This window comes from Ovis aries, chromosome 4 (assembly GCF_016772045.2).
Source record: "Ovis aries strain OAR_USU_Benz2616 breed Rambouillet chromosome 4, ARS-UI_Ramb_v3.0, whole genome shotgun sequence".
Taxonomy (NCBI): Eukaryota; Metazoa; Chordata; class Mammalia; order Artiodactyla; family Bovidae; genus Ovis; species Ovis aries.
Window position 1 is genome coordinate 107,446,068 of NC_056057.1, and position 27,519 is coordinate 107,473,586.

The following is a 27,519-nucleotide window of genomic DNA, read 5'->3' on the forward strand; positions in this document are numbered from 1 at the left end:
TTAAGAGACAGGCAGAAGCCAAGGGCCAGCTTTTATTTTTGGAATGGAAGGGCAGAGGACCTGTTGCCCTGATTTCCGGGTTGGGGCACAGAGATGCCGATACACCTGTACTGAGATCTCTTTGGGAACTGGCCAGGTTACCAGAGTTGGCAGCGGCTGGAGGGGTTCAGGAGGGCCCCCTGGGGACAGCGGAAGTGTCTGGTGAAGGCTGGACTGTTGCTTAGGGGACCGTGGACTCGAAGGGTAGGAGGGCTGTGAATGTCCTGAGGATCCTGGGTGCTGGGGTCCCTACACATCACCTGGGGAGAAAAAGAGGTCCACACAGGGTGAGGAGGACAGCAGAGCATTGGATGAGCAGGACGCAGCAGGCCTGGTGACCAGGGACAGCAGACAAAGACAGAAGCAGGGACAGAGTGCTCCCAGCCTCGGGGAGGAAGAAGATATTTGCCATTTGCAGGTCATTTAGTCTGGCAGCGGGTATCTGGTGAGGGCGGAACTGTGTCGTCATAACATCTAAAAGTGCCCTAGAGGCAGGTCTGTTGTGAGAACTCTGTGGGGGTCTTCAAGCGTCCTGGGGAACTGGGGACAGTGTCTTCTGAGGGAATACAGGGCACTGGGCGGGGGGATATGTCAGGTGGGGACCCCACCTAGGGGTGGGGTCTCCAAGGAGGAATATGATCAGTGGATAGTCTGTTAAGGCTCTTTTGGAAGGCATCTGTATTTCTAGAAGAAATGAGAGAAGACAAAAGTTGGTCTCATCTCAAGGAGGAATTTAGGAATGAAGTTTTTTTTTTCCTCTCTCTCTTTTTTTTTGAGGAGAGTGCTAGACTCGGTAGAAGAATTTATAGTAGGATGAAGGATGCTCCCCAAGGCACAAGTGTGAAAGGGTGACAGTGTGGATTTGTGCCGCAGAGGGTTGACACTGGGGGGAGATGTTTCAGGCAGGAGAGATTCTCTGAGCATTAATGGGAGGGTATTTATCTGACGTGGATTAAGCCCTGGTGGGAGATGTTGGCGGCTTACCTGGGCATAGCTTCGGAAGAAGAGTTGCCGGGGGCTGAGGTCTAGGCCGGGCAGGATGGTTTCCCCACGGAACAGTACTAGCCTCTTTTTGTATGCCTGGATATGGGGGTGGGATGGAGAGTTGCCCTTAGGCTCCAGACCCGTAGCCAGCTGGAAGTCTGATGCCCTATATACAATATCCAAAACCAGCTCCTGGTCCTTCCCAAGTTCAGCACTGACACACTGATCTGAACCAGGAGAAGACATTCTTGCTGTAAGACCTGTGGATAGCCTCGAGAAGAGGCCTTGTGGAGTGGGGGTGGGAGTCCTCAAGTTGCCAGCGGTTCAGTAGGGATGTGAAGGGCAGAAAGCTTTGCATGTTTGCATGAGGGATGGTGGAAGGAAACACCAGTGACAGGCCGTCTGTTCTACTGGTAAAACTAGGTCCCAGCCCTTGGGATGTGTTACCTTCAGTGCGATGGCCAGTGCCCCGGCGTCTGCAGCATCCTCCAGGAGCGTGTGGGAGACATCGAAGGAGGTTCCCCTGGGTGACGGAAAGGCAGCATAGAGGCGTTCCAGGCACAGCAGTGCCTTCTGCAGGGCACGGGTGTCACAGGCCGGGCAGCCCCCGGGGAGTACTGTTGAAAATGGGGCAAGCGGGGGAAACGCTGTGGAGTGATGCCCAGATGAAGACGTGGGGCTTCTGCAAACCGTGCTGGCTCCTGGGAGAGCTGCAAGAGCTCCAGGACACACCCAGGGCTGGAGCCCTGGCACAGCCTCCCTGCCTCCTCCTCTGGGCCAACTTTGGGGACCTCACCCACCTTCCTGATGGCCCCACCTGCCAGTCCTGCCAGTGGCCTGCTGCTACTCACAGAGCTGGTCAAAGATGTGCAACAGCTCACGGGCCATAATGCTGCCAGCAGCGCCAAAGTTCACAGCTCTAGGGAGACAAGGGCTCGTCTGACCCTCAGAATCCTTCCAAGGTTTGGCCCCAGTTCTCCAACCACAAGTCCCGTCCATCATTCATTGTAACACTGGTCCATGACTCTCAGGAGACTTCCTGCCCACCTCAGAGAATGGCCCATACCTGGGGTAGCCAGGGTGGAAAAATGGGGGTTGGAGGAGCCCGGCTGGGAAGACCATCACGTTGTCAGGTATTGAATAGGAAGCCTTGAGGCCCCAGGGAGGCACCTGCCACCTGTGGGAAGAGCACACCCAAACTCTAGCTCCATCATTTACCTGAAGCCCTTCCTGAAGGGCTGCTGCTGTTCCCCTGAACCTCCGTGTCTTTCCTGGGAATTATGGACAGCTGTCTCTGGGATGTGGTGTCTGTGTCTCCCTGGCTTTCATACCTGTGACTGGAGAAAGGCTGCAAGAACCCCTGGATGACTCTGGCTTGGCGGGAGCGGACGCAACTCAGGAAGGTCTGGAGGAAGCTGGGTCCAAGTTGCACCTGGGAGGAGCCAGGACGTGACTCAAATACATGGAGACAAATGCAGACACACACTGATACACCCTGATGTGGCTGTCTGAGGCAGGCAGATAAGCCCTGACCCAGACACATCCCCACAACGGTGGAAAGCTGGCTCCAGGACACCACTGTGTGTTACTGCAAACCAGCTTCACGTGCATCAGCACACACACACACACACACACACACACACACACACACACACACACTCAAGTTTGCAGTAACACACCAGTTTGTGTGTTACTGCAAACCAGCTTCACGTATATCAGCACACACACACACCCATTCAAGCAAGTCACACAAATGCATGGGTGTGAGTGTGCACACACACACACCACTACCTGAAAAAGTTCTGTTCTGCTGGCAAAACCTACAGTGTGGCTGTGCGTGCTAAGTCACTTCAGTCATGTCTGACTCTTTGCGACCCCACAGACTATATAACCCACCAGGCTCCTCTGTCCAAGAATACTGGAGTGGGTTGCCATGCCCTCCTCGAGGGGATCTTCCACACCCAGGGATCAAACCTGTGTCTCTTATGTCTCCTGCGCTGCTAGGAAGGTTCTTTACCACTGAGCCACCAGGGAAGCCCCATTGTGTGGCTGCTCACCCGTTAAGCCCAGTCATTACCAGGGCAGAGAAGGGGTGGGTTAGGGTCAACCAGGGAAAATGGCTGTCTGCTACTCAGATAGCGCAGAGGATGAGGAAGCTGAGGATTAGAAAGGGCCTGGCCGGGGGGTACTCACGTCGTCGTATTCCTGTCTGGCCGGGTCTGGCTTCAGGGCCCACTCCGAGGGCCCCATCTTCACCTGCAGTTGGGTAAGCTGGGAAGGCATGAAGGCAGAGGACTCTAATGACCTCGGGTCCATCATAGGGGCTTTCTCCGGCTCACTGCCCTGTCCCCTCCTCTGGTGGTGTCACCAGGGTGTCCGTGCGGCACGTCAGCGGTGACACTTGCCTGGTGCACTGACTGAGCACCCTTCCCCAGTCACTGTGCTGTCCTGATCCCAGCCCCGCTGACACCCACTGCACATCCCCATGCTGTCTCCTTCTCCTGGCCTTACCTTGTCCTGGGCCTCTGCCCGGGTCTCTCCATCCATCCAGGGAACTGTAGGAAGGTGAGAGATGAGGGTATCCTTGATGGTAGTGAATAATTCCATGGCCTGCAGGCAGGGGGGCACAGGGAGAAGAAAATGGGATCAGGATCAGTCTTAGTCCTGGGTCCTGCCCACCAGCCCTCCAGGAAGGGGCCTTGGCCCTGAGGAGCTGCCAGGAGGAGGAAGACCTCAGAAAGAGGAAGTGGTATCTGCTAGGTGAGCAAAAACTCAGGGCACAGAGAGCTGTGGCGATGGAAAGGAGGTACCAAGCACAGAACAGGAAGGTGGGGACGGGTGACTCCTAAGAACTGGCAGGGGAGACAGTTCCTGTCTGTGGGGAGACCTCAGCCTGCAGGGGAGACAACATCCTTTTGGCCAGGCAATCCGTTCAGAAAGCTGGGGGAGGAAGAGGACCACCATCCCCTTCTCTGCTCTCAAGAGCCCTCCTCAGCCATCTTTCTGAAGGCCTGCATTTCCTCTCCCCATCTTCCCGGGTTCGTCCGCTTCCCAACAAGCTAAAGCCGTCCCAGCTGTGCAGCCTGACTGTGGAGTTACTACTTTCTCCGCCGTCTACCATCCTGCGTACTTCCTTTCTAGATGGAGGAAAACAGATGACAACATCGGCAACCTGAGTTCAAACCTTGACTCCACTATTTGGGGTAGCTGTGTGGTCTTGGGCAAATCACTTAACCCCTCTGTGATACCAGGAATTAAAGCAGTTCGTGTGAATCGCTTACCAGAGTACCACGCACATGGTAGGCACTGCGAGGTATTCAGTAGTTACCATGGGTGGTTCTTACAGTGATAGCTTGCCATTCTTACATAGTTTTACAAGTAGTTCAAAAATCATAGACAGACAAGGAGTAGGCTGAGAGGTCATAGAGTTCAGTTTTCTCATTTTATGGTTGAAGAAACACATGAGCAGTAAAGCCGGGTGGCTTGTTCAGGGTGGTGTGTGCCGCGCGGACTCTGTGCGGACTGAACCATGCAGACTCTAGGGGTGCTGCGTATCCCTCTCTGGATTCTCTAACTGCCTGGTTCTCTGACCATGGAAACCATCAGGAAGGGCAAAGTCGAGAAGATGGGTTGGGTGGGAAGAGGTGGGGGGACTTCGGCTGAAGAGGAGCCCTCACGCACAGCACTATGGGTGCTGGGTCTGAAAGTCTCCTGGATGAACAAGGCGGCCAGTGTGGGCTCGAAGAAAGCTTCTGTCTTCTCCACGCACATCATCCAGCGAGGGTGGACCGGCTGCAGAGACAAAGCTGAAATGAGCGGCTCCTGTCAAGAGTTCTTCCTCATCCACTTTTCCAGGCCAGGCTTGCCTAGACCCTCTCCCCCAGGGGATGTTCTCTTTTCTGGACTTCCTGCGTCTGTCTCCCTTTGGTCTATAAACCGTTTTGATGACACAGATGGGGGGTTTGCTGCTTAGCACAAAGGGGCTCAGAACTTCTCCAGCACTAGTCATGAGGCTGGGCTGGGCAAACTATCCTTGTTTATTGCCTACTGAATTCGAAAGCAAGGCCTCTGGGAAGCATCCCTCTGGATAACTAAAGGGCTCCTGGGAAGGACAGGACTAGATTCAACCCTAGTAGCTCAGACGGTAAAGCATCGGCCTGCAATGTAGAAGACCCCTGGCTTGATCCTTGGTTCAGGAAGATCCCCTGGAGAAGGAAATGGCAACTCACTCCAGTATTCTTGCCTGGATAATTTCATGGACAAAGGAGCCTGGTAGGTTACAGTCCAGGGGGTCACAACGAGTCAGATGCGACTGAGCGACTACTACACACACACAGAGCCAACCCTCTCACTTTGGCAGATCTGCTTGCCACCTCGTCCCTGCCTACTACACACCCCTCCCACCATGTGCACGGCTCAGGGATCCCAGTGAAGACACCCCTCCTCCCAAGCTTCTTTACCTAAACTAGGAACTGAAGAAGGAAATTTTTCCCTGCCTCCTGCCTTCCTCCCCGACTCCGCAAATGGTAAGACCTTCTCTTATAAAGCAGAAAGTTATCAGAGCAAAATTGAGTTTTAGATACCATATTGCTTGGTAGGAGCAGAGGAAAAAAGAAAAGACTAAATATATGCAATTCAGAGAGCTAAGGAGATTTCTGCCAAATCAGGGAAAAGAATATAGGATGAGGGGCTTCCCTGGTGGTCCAGTGATTAAGAATCTCTGCCTTGCAATGCAGGGGATGGGAACATGGGTTCGATTCCTGGTTGGGGAACTAAGAGCCCACATGTCACAGAGCAATGAAGTCCATACCACAAATACCGAGCCCATGTGCTCTGGAGCCCACACCATAACCAGAGAATCCAAGTGCCACAGCTAGAGATCCCACACGATGCAACGAAGGTCCCATGTGCTGCAACTAAGGTCCAACACAGTCACATAAATAAAACAAAAGAAATACATTTTTTAAAAAAGAATATAGGATGAGATGATGGATACCTTCAAAGGTGGAGAAACAGATAGATAAAAACTCAAAGAGGACTTTGGCGATCAGGGTGGTTTTAAACAGCAGGATGGAAAGAATAAGGAACAAGAGAGAGATGCTGGTGTGGATGGTGTTGAAGAGATGAGGCAGGGCATGTGAGAGATGAATTGAAGGAAGCAAGAGTAAGGAAAGCTGAGTGGGGACTTAGGAAAAACATATTAATATGCTAATTTGGGTTGAGTGGGATGAAGTTGCAAGACTTCATTCCTGTTGCTTCTTTACCCTCCAGGGTCTCCTGGCAGGAAAGTGACATAGGCTGCCACCATACATTCTGGTCCTAAGGTTGGAGATTGCTCATGGGGCTTCCAGTGGAAGAGGAAAGAGAAAGGAAAGCCGCTACTGTTGTTGAAGACACTCCTGGGCCTGCCTATTAGAATGGTTGCCTTTTTGGAGGTTGCTCCAGGCCCAGTTGCCCACGTCTCTGTGTTCCTGTCTGCCCCCTCGCTATGAGGTCTATTAAGGACCTTCTCCTGGTGAGAAGGGACTCAGACACTTTTGATACTGTATTAGCTGATGCTCTGAAGCCCACAAACATGAAAAACAAATAGAAAGGCCCCTGGATCTGACGGCAATGCTGGGGACAGGTGCAGACTCTGCTGGCCACCTTTGGGTTCATCTCCTGCAGCCTCCTGAGGACAAGCTCAGTTCTGAGACTGCTTCTCAGCAGACAGCTGAAGCAGGTGGAGGGCTGCACCCAGGACAGCAGCGAGCACATGAGCCTTGGGCTTGATCATGTGGATCTGCCTGCCCTGTCTGCCCCTCCTGGTTCTTGAGTTGTTTCTGATCCCTTTTGCCTATACTTGCCCTTAGCAGCCTTTGTCAGCTCCACGCTAGAGCCCGTAGCCTGGGCCATGGTAGACCCTGATTGGTTCCTGAAGCATACGGAGACCACCTTGGACCATTCACGGCTGTCTCTGTGCCACTCTGTGACTCTTCTTGTCACAACTGTGCTGAGTCGTATGTTCTATATGCAGGAAAGTAACTTCCAGGATCTATAAATGAATGCTAAGTCTCAGGGGTGGAGGTTGACAGGTTATGTATTCATCTGCTGGGGGTTATCAGTATCTGAGTTGTCTCTCGAGACATGAGATGATAGAGTATACCATATTAATTGTAGAGAAAGAAAAAAAATCACTGTTAAAATATAAAGGGTGGAAGAAATACTTCAAATCCAAGATAATGAGGCTCAATAGGTCAAGAGACAGAAAAAAAAACCTGTAAGGATGTGAGTAAGGAATGGATTGTGAGTTCAGGATTAGCAGATGCAAACTATTATACAGAGAGTGTATGAACAAGGTCCTACTGTATAGCATAGGGACCTATATTCAACGTCTTGTGATAAGCCATAATGGAAAAGGATATCAAAAACAATGTGTGTGTGTGTGTATATATATACACACAGAGCTGCTTGGGAGAACAGGGGAAATACTACCCAGAATGTGCTCTACAAATTATATATATATATATATATATATATATATATATATATATATATATATAACTAAATCACTTTGCTGTATAGCAGAAATTAACAAACACTGTAAAAACTCTACTTGAATAAAATAAATTTTAAAAAAAGAAAGAAAAATATTTGCAGATAGAACCTTGGAACCATGGGTAATGACAAACATGAAAGAAATCAAGAAAAACTCCAAGAGTCTGGAGGGGAGTGGACTTCTGTGCAATTTTCAGTAAGGGGAAAGTAGATTTTAGAGATTACAGGTGAGCCAGGAATCCTTAATGCGCATTTTGAAGCACAAATCTAGAATGAATCATTAAACCAATTATTTTTGAACACCTGGAAAATCATGTGTAACTTCTGGGGCCCCTGGTGGCGTCACTGGTGACTCAGACAGTAAAGAATCTACTGGCAATGCAGGATACCCAGGTTCAATCCCTGGATCTGGAAGATTACCTGGAGAAGGAAATGGCAACCCACTTCAGTATCCGGGGCACAACTGAGTGACTAGCACTCTGAGGGCCAGTGTAGGGTAACTGGGGATGAATAATGTCAAAATTATTTTCAAATGTCATCATTTTTAGGGGTAGCCAACAAGGACCTGAGGGCTTCCCAGGTGGCTTAGTAGTAAAGAATCTGCCTGCCAATGCAGGCGTCACAGGAGACGTGGGTTCAACCCGTGGGTTGGATCCCTGGGTTGGGAAGGTCCCCTAGAAGAGGAAATGGCAACTCACTCTAGTGTCTTTGCTTGGAGAATCCCGTGGACAGAGGAGCCCGGCGGGCCACAGTCCACAGGGTTGCAAAGAATCGGACACGACTGAGCAGCTGAGCAATAAGAACCTATTGTATAGAACAGGAAAGTGTGAACAGTGCTATGTGGCAGCCTGGATGGGAGGAGGGGTTTGGGGGAGAATGGATACGTGCATATGTATGGCTGAGTCCCTTCGCTGTTCATCTGAAACTATCACAGTACTGTTAATCAACTATAGTTCAATATAAAATAGTTTTTAAAAGTAATGTGACTATAAGAATAAATATATTTATAGCACTAAAAATAAATGTCATCATTTTTAAAGAGTCACTAAATTAGAATGAACAGTTGATCAAGAGTCAGAAACTCAAATAGGGGCCGTGAGGTACCATGAATAACAGAAGCAGCCCACCATCAGAACCCCAGGACCAGAAGGGGTGATGGCAACCCCATATCCAGGCCTCATCCCTCCTGGCTGCATCCCTCAGTTCCAGTCATTTGTTGCCCTGGGAAGAGGCTAACTCAGCACTCACGTTGAAAACAACAACCAAAAGGGCTGGAACTCTCTTTGTGTGTTATTGCCTAATTTTTGAAAGTCAGCCATTCAAGACAAGTTTGTAAAAATCTTTAGAGTCCAACGAAACACACCGATGAGCCAGATTCATCCTCCAGGATCACGGTGGTTCTCCCTCTGCATAGAGAATTCAGCATTTACTAAATGTGAATTACTGTAATAACTTACACCCTCGCACTTCAATTACACAAGCTGTATGTAGGAGCCTAATGCCTGTTCCGTCTAGCTCACAGAGCTGCTTGGGAGAACAGGGGAAATACCACACAGAACATGCTCTGTAAATTCTCAAGCTCTATTCCATTCTGTTGGTGCTATCTTGATTTCAAGATACCATCTGGTACAACCGTAAGTTATGTCCTTGTGAAATCGATGGAAAAATCCATGTTAAATAACAGTGTTGTTTGAATGAATTCTGAACTGGCTGACCCAGAAGGGAATGTCAGTGATTAATGTCTCCAATTTAGTACAAGCTTCCCTGACTGCCCCACTGAACATTGTAACATGTCCACTCTAGGTATCTCTCTCCCGCTTTCCTTTGTTTATTTTTTCATAACACTTAATACCATCCCCTGGTGGCTCAGATGGTAAAGAATCTGTGTGCAATGCAGGAGACCTGAGTTTGAACCTTGAGTCGGGATACCTTGGAGAAGGGAATGACTATCCTCTCCAGTATTCTTGCCTGGAGAATTCCATGTGTGGAGGAGCCTGGCGGGCAAGTCTATGGGGTCACAAAGAATGGGACGTGACTGAACGACTAACACTTTCAGTTTTTTTTCAATACCATCCAATGTGTTTTATTTAGCTTAGAGTCTTTCTGTCTCTATTAGAATAGAAGCATTTGAGGACAGAGATTTCTGTCTATTTTGTTCATGAAGAATCCGAAGAATCTAGAGAAGTGTCTGGCATAAAATAGGGACTCAATTAATATTTGTTGCATAAATGGATTGCTGACTACACTGGTCTTCAATAACCTGAATTAATACTCTTTCCTCTGCAGAATCTTACCAGTAATCCAGATGAAGACTCAGTAAATAAAACCACAAATGACTCAAGGCAGAAATCACAGATCACTGAAACAAAGGCTAAAATCCCCTGAGTAAACACAGATGTTGGCGTAAACCTAAATAGTTTACCCTTAACAGACACAAATGTGAAGTTCTGCTTTTAATTTCCCAAACTCAGCTTCTCAAGTTTAATAAGAGAAAAACTTGGCTTAACAGCCATTTTCGCTGACTACATATACCCAAAATTAATAAACAAAATATGGTCAGATGAGACCTGACAGCCCTTCTGAATAAGAGCATTACAAATTGGAATTCATTCAGGAGAACATAGTGAGACATCTGTAATTCATGACCATCGGATGGAAATATGCATTTTGGTCCAATTAAGGCCAAAAGCTGCATGGTGTCTTTGACTCCACTCCCCCTCTCACACCAAACATCCATCAGGAGACTGCTGCTTACCTACAGAATATGTTCTTTTAAAACATAAAACAGATAAATCCTTCTACAGGCCCCTGTTACTTGCAGAGAAAAACCCAATACCTTACGGTGACAGACCAGGGCCTGGTATAATCCCCTCCTAGGTCACACAGAGTCGGACACGACTGAAGCGACTTAGCAGCAGCAGCAGCAGCAGCAGGAAATGGCAACCCACTCCAGTGTTCTTGCCTGGAGAATCCCAGGGACGGGGGAGCCTGGTGGGCTGCCGTCTATGGGGTCACACAGAGTCAGATATGACTGAAGCGACTTAGTAGCAGCAGCAGCAGCCCCTCTCTGATTTCCTCCTCCCCTCCTTACCTCCACCCCACCCTCCACAATGCTTAGTCGCTTCAGTAGTGTCTGACTCTTTGTGACCCCATGAACTGTAACCTCCCAGGTTCCTCTGTCCATGGGATTCTCCAGGCAAGAATACTGGAGTGGGTTGCCATGCCCTCCTCCAGGGGATCTTTCTGACCCAGGGATCGAACCCATGTCTTCTGTATTGCAGGCAGATTCTTTACCCAACTGAGCCACCTGGGAAGCACTGATTTCCTCCCTATTCTTACACTTTGCTTTCTCTGCTTCAGTTGCACTGGTTTCCAGGCTGATTCTCAACCCTCCAGGCAAGCAGGACAGCCTTCCAGCAAGCCCTGTCACCTCTTCTCAGCCAGAGCCACCAAGAGGGTCCCTCACACTGCACCAAACCTCAACTAGCCTTCCCTTGTCGCAATGAGACGACATTCTTTCCTTTCCCGGAAAACACTTTCCTCTCCCTAGACACTGCTTCCTTATGGCCTACCTCCTGCTCAGCTATCTCACTGACCATTTAAACCCTGATCGCTCCCTCTTGGAAATTCAGAGAGCATCTAAACAAGACCTTTCTTAGAACACAGCTACACCCATTCATTTACTGAGCATATGATTGCTCTTATGTTACAAGGACAGAAATAAGTGGTTGCAACACAGCTCACACAGACCACTAAGCCAAAAAAATTTACTATCTTGATCTTTATAGAAAGAATTTGCCAAAGCATTTTTTGTTACCACCCACTATTTCTCAACCCTGCAGTTTGTTGTTAAAAATGTGACCTCACAGGTCAGGCAGACCTGTTTTGGAGTCTGTTTCTTCACTTACGAGGTGTTTGGTCTTGGGAAAGTTACTTGTCCTTTTAAGGCCCTCAGAGCATTTCTGAGAGTAGTAAATAAAATAAGCACTGCCTGATATAGAGTAACTACTCAACATATTTCAGCTATCATTATTATGCATCATATTTGGTACCATTCCAGATCAGGGAAGGGGCTTCATCAAGTCACAGAACTATCTGTTGGTAGAGTCTGACTCAGCTTTTAAGTCGAAGGACAATTACATATCCTAAAAGCTTCCCTGGTGGCTCAGCGGTAAAGAGTTCGCCTGTTGAATGCAGGTGATATGGGTTCGATCCCTGGGTCAGAAAGATCCCTTGGAGAAGGGAATGGCAACCCATTCCAGCATTCTTACATTGGAAATCCCATGGACAGAGGAGCCTGGTGGGCTACAGTCCATGGTGTCGCAAAAGAGTTGGACGTGACTTAGTGACTAACCAGCAAAAAATGGGGAGAGATAAGGATTATAAAATATATATATGAAGGGTATATGTGTGTATAAAGGGTGATGACTTTAGAAATTTGTGAGCCTTCTAAATTTTTTAAATGTCAATGTCAACGTTGGCATTCTTACACCCTTCCAAAAGTACTACCAGGACTAGGTTCTGGAATTTACACGAACTTGTTTGTTGCCAGGGATTTTCTAGCAATCCTAACTATGAGGGCCTGGGGCACTGTCTCATCTGAGTCAAGAGAAAGACTGGGCAGAAGGCTCTTGGGGACTAGCCCACCTGAGAGAATATCCTAGAGAATTTTTTTTGTTTTGTGTTTTTTGGGTTTTTTTGTTTGTTTTTTTGCAATGATTAAGCACACAGATGCTGAAGCCAGAGTTCAAATCCTAGCTCTAACGAGCTAGCATCTATACTACCTTGAATGAGATCCTTAACTTTCGGATCTCAGTTTACCTACCAGTAAAACGAGGACGGCATGGTCTGCCCTCCTCATGGAACTGCTGTGAGGATCAAATCAACTCCTACATTTAAAAGGCTTAGAAAAATGCTTAGCACAGTTTAAAGTCTCCATAGGCAATAACTACATTCCACTCCCTGTGTTTACAATTCCCTTCTTCAAATTCTATAGATAGTTCAGATTTGCTAAAGCCACGAATTCCTCCAAGGCAGAGAAATGATCCACAAATTACTAAAAAAAGAAACCCAGTGATGAACAAGATTGCCCTGAAGCGTCACAGAGGCTGGAGGCCATCTAATGTTCTAGATGCTTCCACTTACATTGGGATGTGTCCACCTAGGATTTCAAAGTTCACGGTCCTGAGTACGGTCAGAGTGGACTTTGGTTAGTGGAGCATGTTTGGTACACAGCCCTGTGCTCTGATATGTCAGAATCGGCACCACGAAGCCCACAGTGCGGCTGACAGACCCCAGGGGTATCAGGGATGAGCTCTTGATGAAGCACATCTGGACACGGAACACTGGAGTCACCTAGACAGAGCGAAGGCTCCTGCCCGCCACACCGCTTCTCGCTCTAGGGCACCTCCTGCCCGCCACACCGCGTCTTGCTCTAGGGCACCTCCTGCTCATCACACCACGTCTCACTCTAGCGAACCTCCTGCCGGCCACACCATCTCTTGCTCTAGTAAACCTCCTGCCCGCCACACCATGTCTTGCTCTAGTAAACCTCCTGCCCGCCAAACCATGTCTTGCTCTAGCGAACCTCGTGCCCATCACACCGCGTCTCACTCTAGCAAACCTCCTGCCCGCCACACCATCTCTTGCTCTAGGGAACCTCCTGCCAGCTACACCGCGTCTCACTCTAGTGAACCCTGTATGTCCAGCTCCTTAAGTCACAGCGCTCAGGATAGCCTGGTGAATAGTTTAGAGATCATGACAAAGGAAAAGCAGTTCTTGATCAGCTTAGAGCTTTCTATCTAGATTTTAATACTCAGCAAAAAGCCCCTGGAGGTAGCCAGACATGTGCCCAAGGGTCTGCTCCCTGGCGTCCCAGCTCTCAGCGTAAGAGCTGAGGGCTTCTGTGAAGGCCCAGATGTTGGGGGGCATCTAGTTCCCATGCCCCTTCCCAGGGAGCTATGTCCACATGTGTCCCGCCAGATGGCAGATGCTTCGTCAGCGCCCCACCCGGGAGAATTTCTTCCCTGCTCTCCTCACCATGGGTGGGCGTCCTGTCAGTTCCCCCACTTTCTGGCTCAGCAATCTTTGTGCCTCTTGGAACTGACTGTCCAGGGCTGGTGAAAGTGTCCTCACCAGCCCGAAGATCATGTGGCTTTGCAGGAAGTCCCTGTGGAGAGAAAAGAGACTGATGATGTACCCCCAGGCTCTGGGAGAGCCACCAGAAAACCCTCCCTTTGTACGTGTGTGTGTTAGTCGCTCAGTTGTGCCCGACTCTTTGCAGCCCCCGTGGACTGCAGCCCACCAGGCTCCTCTGTCCATGGGATTTTCCAGGCAAGGATACAGGAGTGGATTGCCATTTCCTTCTGCAGGGGATCTTCCTGACCCAGGGATTGAACCTAGGTCTCCTGCACTGCAGGCAAATTCTTTACCATCTGAGCTACGAAGGAAACCTTATTTATAGAGAATAACTACTTGACAAGTGAACACGTCAAGAAAGGCTTTTCTTTTTTTCTTGTTTGCCCTAATTTAAAAACACTTTATTGTGAAAAAAATTCCAAAATGATTGGGATAGTAACATCAAAGCTCACGGATCACAGATCACTTTAACCATTAAAATAATAGTGAAAAGGGGTGAGAAATCATGAGAATCACCCAAATGTAACTCAGAGACATGAAGCGAGCAGAGGCTATTGGAAAAATGGTGCCCCCAGACTTGCTTGACACGGGGTTGCCACAGACCTTTAATTTGTTAAAAAAAAAAAAAAAAAGCAAAAACGGTATCTACAAAGTGAAATACAGCAAAGCAAAATTAAATGAGCTCTGCCTGTAATACGTTATCAGCTATAGTTGCCATATTATATTGGGTTGGCCAGAAGGTTCGTTCAGGTTTTTTCATAGTTGTTGTTCAGTTGCTCAGCCATGCCCACCTCTTTGTGACCCCATGGACTGCAGCACGCCAGGTTTCCCTGTCCATCACTATCTCCCAGAGTTTGCTCAAAGTCATGTCCACTGAATGAATGAGGCCACCCAACCATCTCATCCTCTGTTGCCCCCTTCTCCTCCTGCCCTCAATCTTTCTCATACTATATTACAAAAAAACCAGAACAAACTTTTTGACCTACCCGATACACTGGATCTTGAGAGTGTTCATCTTATAACTAAAAGTTGGCACCCTTTCACCAACCTTTCTCTATTTCTCCACCTTTCAGGCCCTGGCAACCACTGTTCAAAACTTTTGTCTGTTTTAAGAAGAGTTTTTCTATCCTGGTGGCTCAGATGATAAAGAATTCACCTGTAATGCAGGAGACCTGGGTTTGATCCCCGGGTCAGGAAGATCCTCTGGAGCAGGAAATGGCTACCCACCCCAGTATTCTTGCCTGGAGAATCCCATGGACAGAGGAGCCTGGTGGGCTACAGTCCATGGGGTCACAGAGAGTCAGACATGACTGAGTGACTAACACTAACACTTGCTTGCTGAAGTTTGGCTTGATGGTGAAGAATGACGGAAGAAAGAACCAAATGAAGGATGAGACCTCTCAAGTCACAGTGGGGAGAAGGCTGGACTTCGATTTAACAAAACAGATTCAAATACTTCCACAACCGAGACACCTCAGCTCCTCTTAAGAGGCATCTTTTAAGAACACCAAAGCTGGGACCCAGGATATTTCTCTGCCCTGCTGGCAACTCTCTCACTGGATTTGACTTTTATCCTCACACAGACCTGTTTGCATCCGTGTGAATGGTTGTTTGCTTCCCTCTGAAGAAGCGTCTAGGTGTTGCTGCCACTGAGTTACTATGAAGAAAGCCTTAGAGTCCAAGGTCCCGGGAGGAAGCCACTGTATCCAAGGGGCGGCCACACAGTCTCAGGGCCAGCAGTGAGCCCAACACGGAGCCTCACCCTGCCTCTCCCGACCTTCAGGGTCCATCAAGAACTTCCTGATCTTTCCCACAACGGGCCCAGAATCCTCAAATACAGCTGAGAAGCAGCCTTTCCCCAGCTTTCCCAGCCTTCGTCTCCTCCACCAACTCCTCCATGTGCCTCCTCCCTCCTACACCCCTCAGCTGCTAAGACACAAATGCCGAAACCATCCTCTGCTCCATTCAGCACACCCTGTGTCTTGCTGGTTACCTGGATCCCTCGTTTCGTGTGCGTTTTCCTTACCCATGCCCTCCAAGCCCCTCTTCCTGTTTCCTCTATGCCCTCCTAGGCTGTCCAACCCACCCACTCCCTGCCCTCACACGGCCCTGGATTGCTCCTATCTTCCTGCAAGGCCCTTACTAGCCTGCCTCCTCCAGTGTCCTTTGTCTCTGAGACCTCCAGGTCCTCAGACCTTCTTTCCATCACCACCCCCGACGTGGGGCAAACCTGTGCTTCAACAGCTGCTTCTCAAGCAGTTGTGACATGTTTTTCAAATACTCCAGGTCATGGACTGCGACGCGATAAGAGGGGCTCAGGGACATCGGTGCGAACGTTGCTTGCAAGCAGGACAACCAGTCGATGGCAGGGGCCACTCTCTTAAAGGAGAGAGACAGAGGTTGAGGGGGGACCGGAAAAGAGAGGGGGGTTCCCCTCCCTTGGGATAGAAGAGGGATTGGGAAGGGGAGCTGCTGGGGAAAGGATGGAGTCAGGAAAGTTAGGGGTGGACAAGAATTAAAGAAGTGAGGAGAAAGAAGACATGAAGATCAAAAAGTTTGGGAGTGAGACCCTCATGCCCATTTTCCCTCAGCCCCGGGCTCGCGGCACCTGCAACTGGTCAATCGTGACCATCTTGAAGACTTTGCCCTGGGCCCGCTGCTGCTCCCCAGACTTCAGCATCTGGTTCAGCTGTGAGTTAATGAAGATGAAAAAGGAGGCGTCGTCATGCACTTGGCTTGGGTCTCTTCCCAGCAAGGTTACCAGGCGATTCAGGTAATTCAGGTATTCCCGCAGGATCTGGGGGAAAGGCAACCTCAGTCACAGACACCATCGACCCCTGCCTTTCTCCAGCATCAGAGGTCAGGACCTTGGTCTGCGGCACCATCTTACCTGGGCATAGTTTGTTTCCTGTTTTTGCTCGAGGAGAACGTCAAACTCTGGCTGGTCTATCTGGACACAAGAGAGGCTGAGAGAAGTGGGGAATGTGGAGGAAGGAGAGGCCAGGTGTGGGGCTATGGGGATGGACCAGGAAGGGAGACTCAGGTAATGGACTGCAGGGGGCCAAGAGGAGGAGTGGGAAAGCCAAAAAAGAGAGAGACTGGGGCTAAGGGACCAACATGCAAATGTACCAACATGCAAATGTACAAAGAAGGTATTTCAACCAGCTTGGGGGTGCTCAGCAAGAGAGAAGCATAATAACCCATGTCCTATAGGGAACTGTTGCCTGTGCCAGAGCCAGGTCTAGGACAAATGGTGTGAGATGCCCATATTGGGTGCAAATAGCCAGGACACGGAAGCAAGCTAAATGTCCATCGACAGAGGACTGGATAAAGAAGTGGTACATATATACAATGGAATATTACTCAGCCACAAAAATGGAATGGAATGGGGTCATGTGTAGTGATGTAGATGGACCTAGAGTCTGTCATACAGAGTGAAGTAAATCAGAAAGAAAAAAATATATATCATCTATGAACACATATATATGGAACCTAGAAAACTGTTATAGATGAATCTGTTTTCAGGGCAGGAACAGAGACGCAGACATAGAGAATGGACAAGCAGATACTGGTGGGGGCGCGGGAAGGGGAGGATGGGGACAAATGGAGAGACTGGCATTGACATGATTACACTACCATGCGTAGCACAGATAGCTATTGGGCACCTGCTGCACAGCACAGAGAGCTCATCTCGGTGCTCTGTGATGACCTGTAGGAGTGGGATGGGGGCCGTGGGAGAGAGACTCACGTGGGAGGGGATATATGTCTACATTCAGCTGATTCACTTTGTTGTACAGCAGAAGTTAACGCAACATTGTAAAGCAATTATGCTCCATAAAAAAAGAGAGGCACTGAAAACTCAGTAATCAAGATCAATCATATTTTCATTGAAATTTTTAAAATCTAAATTAATGCTTAAAAAAAATACAGAATGTAACAGCAAAACTTTACTCATCATGCGTTTCCCCCTAAAATCCACAATGTATTTTTGATCATTTTTAAAAATCATTGATATCTCCCCAAAAGTCTGCAATAGAGTTTTGATCCATTTGGGGAAGAAAAAAAAATTTTTTTTTAAATTCACAATGAACAAAAATGCGATTTTTTTTCATTGTGGTTTTGCATTGATTTTGACATTTTAAAAATATTTATTGAAATACTATTTGATTAGTGAGTTTTTGATACTGTCTTAAATTCTGCACCCCAGGATGATAGCCCACTCCCCTTGTGTGCCTCACCCTAGTTCTGGCACTGGTGTGTCCTTATCTCTGTCCTGAAGGTTTTTTCTCCCATGTTTTTGGCTTGTCTTATCTGACTTCAATCCCCTACTTCTACCTGGAGCTATAAACTTTTCTGCTATCTTGAAAAAAGCTTTCACTTGACTCCTTTGTCACATTTCATGTCCAAACTTTAAAAAACTAAAAGTCATCTATGTGGCTACTTCAACTTTCCTCCTTCCTAACTCCATACAAGCTGAATCCATTTCCATGATTGTTTTGATGTTATGTCTAGAAAATCAAACCAGCCAATCCTAAAGGAAATCAACCCTGCATATTCACTGGAAGGACTAGGGCTGAAGCTGAAGCTCTAATGCTCTGGCCACCTGATGGGAAGAGCCAACTTATTGGAAAAGTCCCTGATGCTGGGAAAGACTGAGGGCAGGAGAAAAGCAGGCAACAGAAGATGAGATGGTTGGATGGCATCATCGACTCGATGGACATGAGTTTAAGCAAGCTCTGGAAGATGGGGAAGGACAGGGAAGCCTGGTGGGCTGCAGTTCACGGGGTCTCAAAGAGTCAGACAAGACTTAGGGACTGAACGACAGCAACCACAAGGTTTCCGGTGGCGTCTCCTCATTCCTTACTTTTCTGAGCTCAGAAGTGTCTGGAATCAAAGATAACTCCTCCCTCCCGAACTGTCCTCTCCCCTGTTCTTTGTGACTCAGTGGAACTGGTTTGACTCCCACTTTCTGGCCCTTCTTCCTCCTGTCTGACCCCACCTCACTGGGGTGTCCCTCTTCAAGTCATTTTCTCCACCTGCATTTCCCCTCAGAGACCACCTAGTCTCAAGGTTACGGGAGCCACCCTCCTTCCATGCACACCAAACCAACTCTGTGGAGTCCTTTTCTAATTTCTCCACTTCTTTTATTGATTTTCAGCCAGTCACCAGGTCCTCTTGAATCACCATGGACCGTCAGTCACCACTAGGATGAAGTTGTCTACATCCTCCTGGCCCCAGTTTCCATTTCTGTCATAATCATCTCCATTTGGAATCAAGGTTGCTCAACTAGATTCCTCAGCACCTCCGGGCTGACCTCAAAAACCGCTGACTCTACCTGGGCATTATGTAAAACCATCACATTTGAAAGGACTCCATAACTCTCTCCCCCCCCCCCCCAACCCCCGGCCCCTGCTTATTATGTCAAAAGTTATCACCTCAGTCTGATGTTGTAGGCTGGGAAGAGTCAGGTTCAACCTCCTGTCTTCAGCTTTACTTTTGCCTCCCCCCGCACCCCACAACCCCAAATCCTCTATTTAAGAGACCAGTCTCCTCGCTGACCCGCGGAGGGGTCACACTGTTCCTGGCTCCTCCCTAGCCTCAGGACTTCCCTACAGCCCTTTTAAGTCCCTTTAGCTTCACTGTCACCTAGGTGAATCAACCAGGCTTCAGGGCTCAGCCCAGTTCTCCACTCTGAGCTTCTCCTTAACCATTTCAGATCTTAGCTAATTTCTCAAGGCTGCACCAGTTACACTCCTCAGCACGCCCTGAGAGCTGAACTTGAGAATACCTCACAAGGATTATCAGTTCTTGTATATCCATGCTAGTGTAATTTTGTGGAATTTTGGAAAGTAGGGGCCAAATATATAGCATCACACTGCCTCCCACAATACCGCTGCCTCCAAGGTTTTATTAACCCACTCAACAAACACCCGGCATGGGCCTCCAGATGTCTGGCCCTGTGCCAGGCCTCGAGGGCCAGAGATGAATAAAGTGTGAACCTGTCCTTAAGAGGCTTAGTCTTCAACACAGGGTTCAAGGCTGAGAACATGTGAAATGGGAGAACAGAGAGGCCCACCTCCACTGCAGTCAGGGGAAGGGTGAGGACATCCTGGAAGGGATAGTCATTAAAACCAAAATGTGAAAAATAGGCATTTTCCAGGCTGAGTGTACAAATTGAGGAGTGGTGTTGCAGTCAAAGGGAGCCACACACGCAAAGAACTGAGAACTATCCTCGGAGCTATAAGTGCACGAACTTGCCTTTGGGCATAAGGAGGAAATAAGGCTGGAGGAGTTTGTAAGAGGGAGACTTGCAAGGCTTCCTTAAGGATTAAGAACCAGATCCTGATGACCCAGTGAGCCATTTAAGGCATTTAAACAGAGACAATAGCATAATTAGCTCTTGGTTTAAAAAGCTCCCTCTGGGGAAACTGAAAGTAAATAAGAGAAGAGCAGTACAAGCCACAGGAGGAACGAGTCCAGTGTTCCAGGGATGATTCAGATAAGCAACCAGGAAGACCAGAAAGATGGTCTTCCCAGAACTGGCCCTGCTGCTCTCTTACCTAATCTCACCTCAGGTCCCTGGTTCCAACATTAATTAATGTCTCTAAAGATAATGGTGCAGTCACTCACCTAGAGCCAGACATCCTGGAATGTGAAGTCAGGTAGGCCTTAGAAAGCATTACTACCAACAAAGCTAGTGGAGGTGATGGAAATCCAGCTGAGCTATTTAAAATCCTAAAAGGTGAGGCCATTAACGTGCTGCCCTCAATGTGCCAGCAAATTTGGAAAACTCAGCAGTGGCCACAGGACTGGAAAAGGTCAGTTTTCATTCCAATCCCAAAGAAGGGCAATGCCAAAGAATGCTCAAACTACTGCACAATTGTGCTTATTTCACATGCTAGCTAGGTAATTCTCAAAATCCTTCAAGCTAGGCTTGAACAGTATAAGAACTGAGAACTTCCAGGTGTACAAGCTGGATTTAGAAAAGGCAGAAAAATCAGACATCAAATTGCCAACATTCATTGGATCATAGAGAAAGCAAGAGAATTCACAAAAACATCTGCTTCATTGACTGTGGTAAAGCCTTTGACTGTGTGGATCACAATAAACTGGAAAATTCTCAGAGATGGGGATACCAGACCACCTAACCTATCTCCTGAGAAACCTGTATGCAAGTCAAGAAGCAACAGTTAGAACCTTACATGGAACAACTGACTGGTTCAAAATTGGGAAAGGAATATGTCAAGGCTATATATTGTCACCCTGCTGCTTTCACTATGTGCAGAGTACGTCATGCAAAATGCTGGACTTGGTGAATCACAGGCTGAAATCAAGATTGCCGAGAGAAATATCAATAACCTCAGATATGCAGATGATACCACTCTAATGGCAGAAAGTGAAGAGGAACTAAAGAGTATCTTGGTGAGGGTAAAAAAGGAGAGTAAAAAAGCTGGCTTAAAAATCAATATTCAAGAAACTAAGATCATGGCATCTGGCCCCATCACTTCATGGGATATAGAAAGGGGAAAAGTGGAAATAGTGACCGGTTTTATTTTCTTGGGCTCTGAAATCACTGTGGACAGTGACTACAGCCACAAAATTAAAAGACTCTTGCTCCTTGGAAGAAAAGCTTTGCCAAACCTAGATAGTGTATTAAAAAGGAGAGACATCACTTTGCCAACAAAGGTCCATATAGTCAAAGCTATGGTTTTTCCAGTAGTCATGTATGGATGTGAGAGTTGGACCATAAAGAAGGCTGAATGCCGAAGAATTGACGCTTTTGAATTGCAGTGCTGATGATTCTTGAGGGTCCCTTGGGCAGCCCGGAGGCCAAACCTGTCAATCCTAAAGGAAATCAATCCTGAATATTCATTGGAAGGATGATGTTGAAGCTGAAGCTCTGATACCTTGACCACCTAATGGGAAGAGCTGACTCATTGGAAAAGACCCTGATGCTGGGAAAGATTGAGGGCAGCAGAAGGGGATGACAGAGGATGAGATGGTTGGATGGCGTCACTGACTTAATGGACATGAGTTTGAGCAAACTCCAGGAGATGGTGAAGGACAGGGAAGCTTGGTGTGCTGCAGCCCATGGGGTCTCAAGAGTCAGACAGGACATGGTGACTGAACAGTAACAACAAAGTTAAGTCGCTTTCCTGGATTGCACATTTTTTTGGTCCTAGAACAAATCTGAGGCGGGCCTGCATTTTTGCCAGCGCATCCCTCACCTGGATGACTGGCAGGTATGGAGGGGTGGGAAGAGGCTGCAAATAGGCTCTGAAGAATGGGAAGTGACCATATTGACTCATCAGAAGGCTCAGAGTTTGGTTAAAATCTAACGGAGTCGAGTTACCGGAGACAGTCCAGTTACCGGAGATCGGCCAGCCGCCAAGCTGGGAAGAAAAGAAACAGCGCTCAACACAGGGATACAGTCTCTCACAACACAGCCCTCACCACCATTGCTGCATCCTGACTTCTACCCCGAGTCCCCTGTTCCTTCTGGGGCTCCAGCTTTGTCCCCCTTTTCCTACCCTCAGCCAAGGTCTTGATATGTCCACAGATCACTGCCATGTCCACCCCCCTCCCAAACCCCTAGGAAAGAGATCCATCCTCTATGGGGAAGAAACAATGGCAGCCCTGAGCACACATTGGTCTTGCGTGCTTTCTGCATCCGGAAAAGTAGACGTGCCAGTCTCACCTCCTCAATAACCTGTCTGAGGGGACCGGCCCCTGCTGCCTCAATGGCATCCGTGTTCATGCAGGAGTTGTAGAATCCGAAGGCTTTCTCCTCCCCAGGGGCCAGGTGCCAGGAACCCGGGGTTTCTAGAAAGGAAGTGGGGGGGAATTAAAGGACTGAGGCAGCTTGGAAACAAGCAGGGAAGGTGGGAGATGGAAAGGTTATAGGAAAGGAAGGGAGGATTCTCAGGGAAAAGGAAGGAAGGGGAGGAACCCAGGGATGAGGGGAACAACTTCTTTTTTTCCTTTTTTGCTCTGCTGAGTTCGTGAGGTGTGTAAGCTTCTTTAGTTGCTCCATGGCATATGGGATCTTGGTTCCCAAACCAGGGATTGAACCCACGTTCCCTGCCTTGGGAGGCAGATTCTTTACCACTGCACCACCAGGCAAGTCATGAGCTGGATCAATTTGTTGGAAGAATAAGAACATGGAGAAGAAAAAGAGGAAGATAAAGGAAAGGTGAGGAAATTCCCTGGTAAGGACTCTGCATTATTACTGCCAAGGGCCCAGGTTCAATCCTCGGTTTGGGGGGTGGGTGTGAGTAAGATAGATCTCATACTCCACAAGACGAGTGGAATGGCTACCATAAGAAAAAGAAAAAAAAAGGAAAGGAAAGGAAATGTAAGAAGGGCAATAAAGAGGAAGAGACAAGGGTGTTGGGGGAAGAGATGGAATAACTGGAGTATGGAAAAAGCAGAAAGAGTAGAAACGAGAGGCAAGAGGGAGATGAATGAAGGAATTAGAAAAATCAGGGAAATCAGAGAACTTTCAAGGGCTTGGAGCGGAAGAGCATAAGGAAGGGTTTGGCAAAGCCAAGAGACCAGTGCGGGCTCCCCTAGTCCAGACTCTCCCCTCTCTCTGATCCCAGGAAACAAACACACACGTGACAATTACCCAAACACACACCACTGGAACCCTCCACCCTCTCCTATCTAACCCTACTCACTCAGGCCCCCTGAAATCTTTTTGTTCTATTGTGGGCCACAGAATCTGTCTGAAGGGTACGTTTTCTTTTTATCTCTGTACCTTACCTGAAAGCCTGGCCCTCTGCTATGCGGGGAACACCCACCTCCACTCTTTTCCATCAGAAGAAGGAGGGCAAAGGGATACATTTATTTCTTCCAAATTCCAACTGATACTCTCAACAGGGTCTCTGGGCTCCTTTATAGAGAAAATGCATCTCCTTGGTTGCATTGTCATTCCTCAGTCCGCATCACCATCCACCAACATCCTGAGATCACCTTCCTACTTCCTGGTGGCCTGGGTTCCTGCCTGACGGTTCGCCTCTCAGTTCTTTTCAAAAGAACCACCAGCTACAGAAATCTTCCTACCTCCAGGGTTTCTAACTTGGTCCTCCCCTTCCTCCAGCATGTCTTTTGTGTCCTTCTATAGAGAGTTGGACTGTGAAGAAGGCTGAGTGCTGAAGAATTGATGCTTTCGAACTGTGGTGTTGGAGAAGACTCTTGAGAGTCCCTTGGACTGCAAGGAGATCCAACCAGTCCATTCTGAAGGAGATCAGCCCTGGGATTTCTTTGGAAGAAATGATGCTAAAGCTGAAGCTCCAGTACTTTGGCCACCTCATGCGAAGAGTTGACTCATTGGAAAAGACTCTGATGCTGGGAGGGATTGGGGGCAGGAGGAGAAGGGGACAACTGAGGATGAGATGGCTGGATGGCATCACGGACTCGATGGATGTGAGTCTGAGTGAACTCCGGGAGTTAGTGATGGACAGGGAGGCCTGGCGTGCTGTGATTCATGGGGTCGCAAAGAGTCGGACACGACTGAGCCACTGAACTGAACTGAACTGAACTGATATTCCTTCCCTTACACACAATCAGATGAAGCCCCTCCATCACGTCTCACCCACTCTGCCCCTTCTTTCCTCCCACCATCATCTCCAATCACCCATCTCTGGCACCCCAGTTTCAGCTTCCTTCCAGTTCAACTGGCATGCCATGGTCTAAGATTTCAGGGAGGACAGGAGATAACTGTGAGAGTGGGGATCTGGGGGATGATGGGAGTGAGAGGGTAACACCCACAAGGGAGCATTGAGGACAGAAGGATTTGAAGGCTGGAGAATGAGGGCGATGGGGAGAAGGATTAAAGTGCAGTAGGTGGTGGGGAGACGCCAGTGTGGGAAGACATCGGGCACAGGGTAGAGACTGAAATTTTAAGGGAGATAACACAGATATCTGTGGATGCATGGGAAAGGTGAGGGGGTAGGGACCAGGTAAAGAAATGAGGAGGAGAGGGACCAGAAGAGATGGAAGAGAGGCAGGATCTGCCGTGAAATGCATGGGGATGGAGAGGCAAACCCAGAAGTTCCCTAGGAGCCAGTGGAGCACGGCACAGGCAGGCTGTTCCCCAGCCACACAGGCTTGGGAGGGACAGTCATGATCATTCCAGGCTCCACGGCACCTCCAGCACGAGAACCTTCCATCCTGATTCCCTTACCCAGGATTCTTCGAACTAGGCGCCTGTTCTCCTCTGCAAGAGCCTGAAAAGGACTGCCAGTCCTGTTGATGTTTCCACAGGCAAAGCTAAAGAAATCAGTGCAGGGGGCCACGCTGGTGTTCCCAGAAGCCAGGTAGAGATCCAGGATGTCCTGACACACAGACGTCTTGCAAGGGGCTGTGGGGAAAAGCTCAGAGCTGCGAAAGAGGAAGCAATGAGGACTCCCCCCAAGGGGCTAAGCAAAGAAGTGTCTGGTTAGGGAAAGGGACAGAGACCCTGATGAGGAGGAAATGGTCTGACTGATGGGCAGGAGAGGGATTCACGGGGCACGAGGCTGGGAACCCAGGGCCCCCAGGGGTCAGGATGTATGGTGGATCTTGGGAGGATGGATGGGTGGACGGAGAGTGGGCTGTGGGGGGATCTAGGATCTTGCTTACAAGGACCACAGCCCTGGAACACGTAGCCCCAAAGCAGCAGAGAAAGACCAAGGATTATACTGAAGAGCAGAAGGGTCTTTAGCGCCCGCAAGGTCTTTTGCCACCATCCATACTGTGCGGTGGGTGGCTCCTCTTCTGGAGATCTCTGTGCCGAGAACCGGGAAATAAAAAACACACAATGGAGAGAATTGGGATGGGGGAGGGAAGGGGAAAGGAGGAAGAAGGAACAGTTACTTGGTGCTGGGGCCCCCTGGTACAGAGATAACACCTCTTATTCTCCTGAACCCAGTCTTTTTTGGACCCCTGGGAGCTGGAAGGGTTGTCAGAGCTCTGCCCGGCTAGTTGGTGCTGGGACCCCCTGATACAGAGATAATGCCCCTTATTCTCCCAAATCCAGCCTTCTTTGGACCCCTGGGAGCTGGAAGAGTTGTCAGAATGCTGCCCTGCGCACTTACCTCCCGTCTCCTGCCTGTCCCCGATCCACTCGCTTGCTCAGTCCACATGGCTTTGCCCACCAACTCTTTGTGTCCACCCTCCTGAACTGGATGAGGAGGAGGCAGGACAGTGAAGCTGGTTCAGGAAGGGGGTACATCACAGAAAGTTATATCAGGTCATTTTGAGACCTTCTCTTGCCCACCTACCCCCCTACCTGCACCCCCCCTCCCCCCCCGCCACACATACATGTATGTTCATCCCAGAGCAGTGCTCCTAGGCGGGCTTCAGAATGAAATTCTCTTCCTGAGGCTTCCCCCCATCCCTCGATCTCCCATCACCTGCCTCTCCTCCCCGGTTCCTACTCTCCAAGTCCCCACATCCCTCCTCTCTGGAGGGGGACAGAGAATGCACACACACACACACACACGCGCGCGCGCACACACACACACACACGCACACACACACACACCAGCTGGCTCCACCTCCCACCCTAGGCATCTGACTCCCAAAGGGAATGGGCTTCTCCAGGGGACTTGCCGTCTGTCTGGCCGTCTCTCTTGCTCTCAGAATCCGTCCCGCTTCTGCTCTAGGTGCTGAGTCTGAGCACGGGGATTCAGGAAATAACCTCGCTCTGACCCCCACCCCAGTTCCTTTTTCCTGGAGAAAGGGCGCATGTGCCACCCGCAGTCCCTGACCCCACACACATGCTACTGGCCTCTGGGTGGAGCCTGTTTATCGGTCTGGAGACACCCCAGCCTCTCCTGGCTCCTTTATCTCAGCCTCTCAGGGGAGGCAAAAGGAGGCAGTCTCCATTCCCCAAGCAATCCTGCCCTAGGCGGCTCCTCTTGCCTTGCTCTATGCCTCTGCTCACAGACTTTCTTTATTTCTGGAATATTCTTTCTTCTCTCCTTTCTAATATGATGGAAACATCTTGAGCCTTTTAATTCTCAGGTCAAATGTCCCCTCCCCTGGGAGGCCTTCCAGCTCCATGCCCATTCCCTCTGCTCCCAAGCATGCTTAGTGGCTTCCCTGGGAGTATCACAGCCCTGCAGGATGCAGGCAGGACAGTCCAGGAAAAAGAACAACAAGCCAGGAGACCCTAACCTGCTCATTACTAGCTCTGTGCCTGTGAATGACCACTTAAACTCTCAGGCAGGTAAGTTTCACCATTTGGAAAATGAGGATGATATTTCCCTTTGAATACCTCACCTGGTCTCACATCCTTCCACAAAGAATGAAGTGTGGACAAAGAATGTCACCTGTCATATCGGTAAGCAAAGGATGCTTCAGCCATCAAGCCATCAGCCACTGCAGCTGCCCCAATGGTGCATGCTGAGAGGATTCAGGATGGAGGAAAAATAGGATACTGGCCCTAGATAGCACAGTACATATCAAAGGAATAATGTCAATAAGTCCTGACGACTGCATCTTCCCATACATAGACAAGCATTAAAGTCATGAACTTGAGATGTATGGTTTTTTCTTTAATTAGCAGTAGTCTTTTGATGGGCTTCCCAGGTAGCTCAGTGGTAAAGAATCCACCTGCAATGCAGGAGACCTAGGTTCGATCCCTGGGTCGGGAAGATCCGCTAGAGAAAGAATGGCTACCCACTCCTGTATTCTTATCTGGAGAATTCCATGGACAGAGGAGCCTGGCGAGCTACAGTCCACAGGGTCACAATGAGTCAGGCACAACTGGGTGACTAAGATACTTTTGATATTCTACTACCTTTTTTGTTGTTGCTATTTTTGCAATAACTC

The 27,519-nt window shown here is 48.8% G+C and overlaps 1 protein-coding gene across 5 annotated transcripts; it reads right to left on the bottom strand.

Annotated features, from left to right (window-relative positions):
* Positions 1 to 26,464, bottom strand: KEL (Kell metallo-endopeptidase (Kell blood group)). 5 transcript variants are annotated; one of them, XM_060415180.1, is made up of 19 exons: positions 26,296 to 26,464; positions 25,779 to 25,864; positions 25,324 to 25,468; positions 24,887 to 25,063; positions 22,397 to 22,521; positions 21,927 to 22,091; positions 16,589 to 16,648; positions 16,307 to 16,495; positions 15,929 to 16,077; positions 13,600 to 13,729; positions 4,705 to 4,815; positions 3,535 to 3,633; positions 3,217 to 3,294; positions 2,355 to 2,455; positions 2,090 to 2,200; positions 1,875 to 1,942; positions 1,471 to 1,640; positions 1,024 to 1,119; positions 1 to 299 (listed from the first exon to the last, which is right to left on the bottom strand). In XM_060415180.1, the coding sequence occupies exons 2-19, from the start codon at positions 25,824 to 25,826 to the stop codon at positions 138 to 140; spliced, it is 2,184 nt and encodes a 727-aa protein (XP_060271163.1). In that variant the 5' UTR covers positions 25,827 to 25,864; positions 26,296 to 26,464; the 3' UTR covers positions 1 to 137. The 5 variants fall into 5 exon arrangements, with proteins under 5 accessions (XP_060271163.1, XP_042104888.1, XP_042104889.1 ...); XM_042248954.2 differs by having other exon boundaries at positions 25,779 to 25,893; XM_042248955.2 differs by lacking the exon at positions 26,296 to 26,464 and adding an exon at positions 26,005 to 26,148 and having other exon boundaries at positions 25,779 to 25,893.
* Positions 26,465 to 27,519: the final 1,055 nt, after the last annotated feature.

Excerpts from the sequence above, each read along its gene's own strand:
- KEL (XM_060415180.1), bottom strand. The coding sequence starts at position 25,826 with ATGTGGACTGAGCAAGCGAGTGGATCGGGGACAGGCAGGAGACGGGAG. Across the intron at positions 1,943-2,089 it reads TTCCACCCTGGCTACCCCAG|AGCTGTGAACTTTGGCGCTG; the intron begins GTATGGGCCATT and ends TTGTCTCCCTAG. Across the intron at positions 1,641-1,874 it reads GCACATCTTTGACCAGCTCT|TACTCCCCGGGGGCTGCCCG; the intron begins GTGAGTAGCAGC and ends CATTTTCAACAG.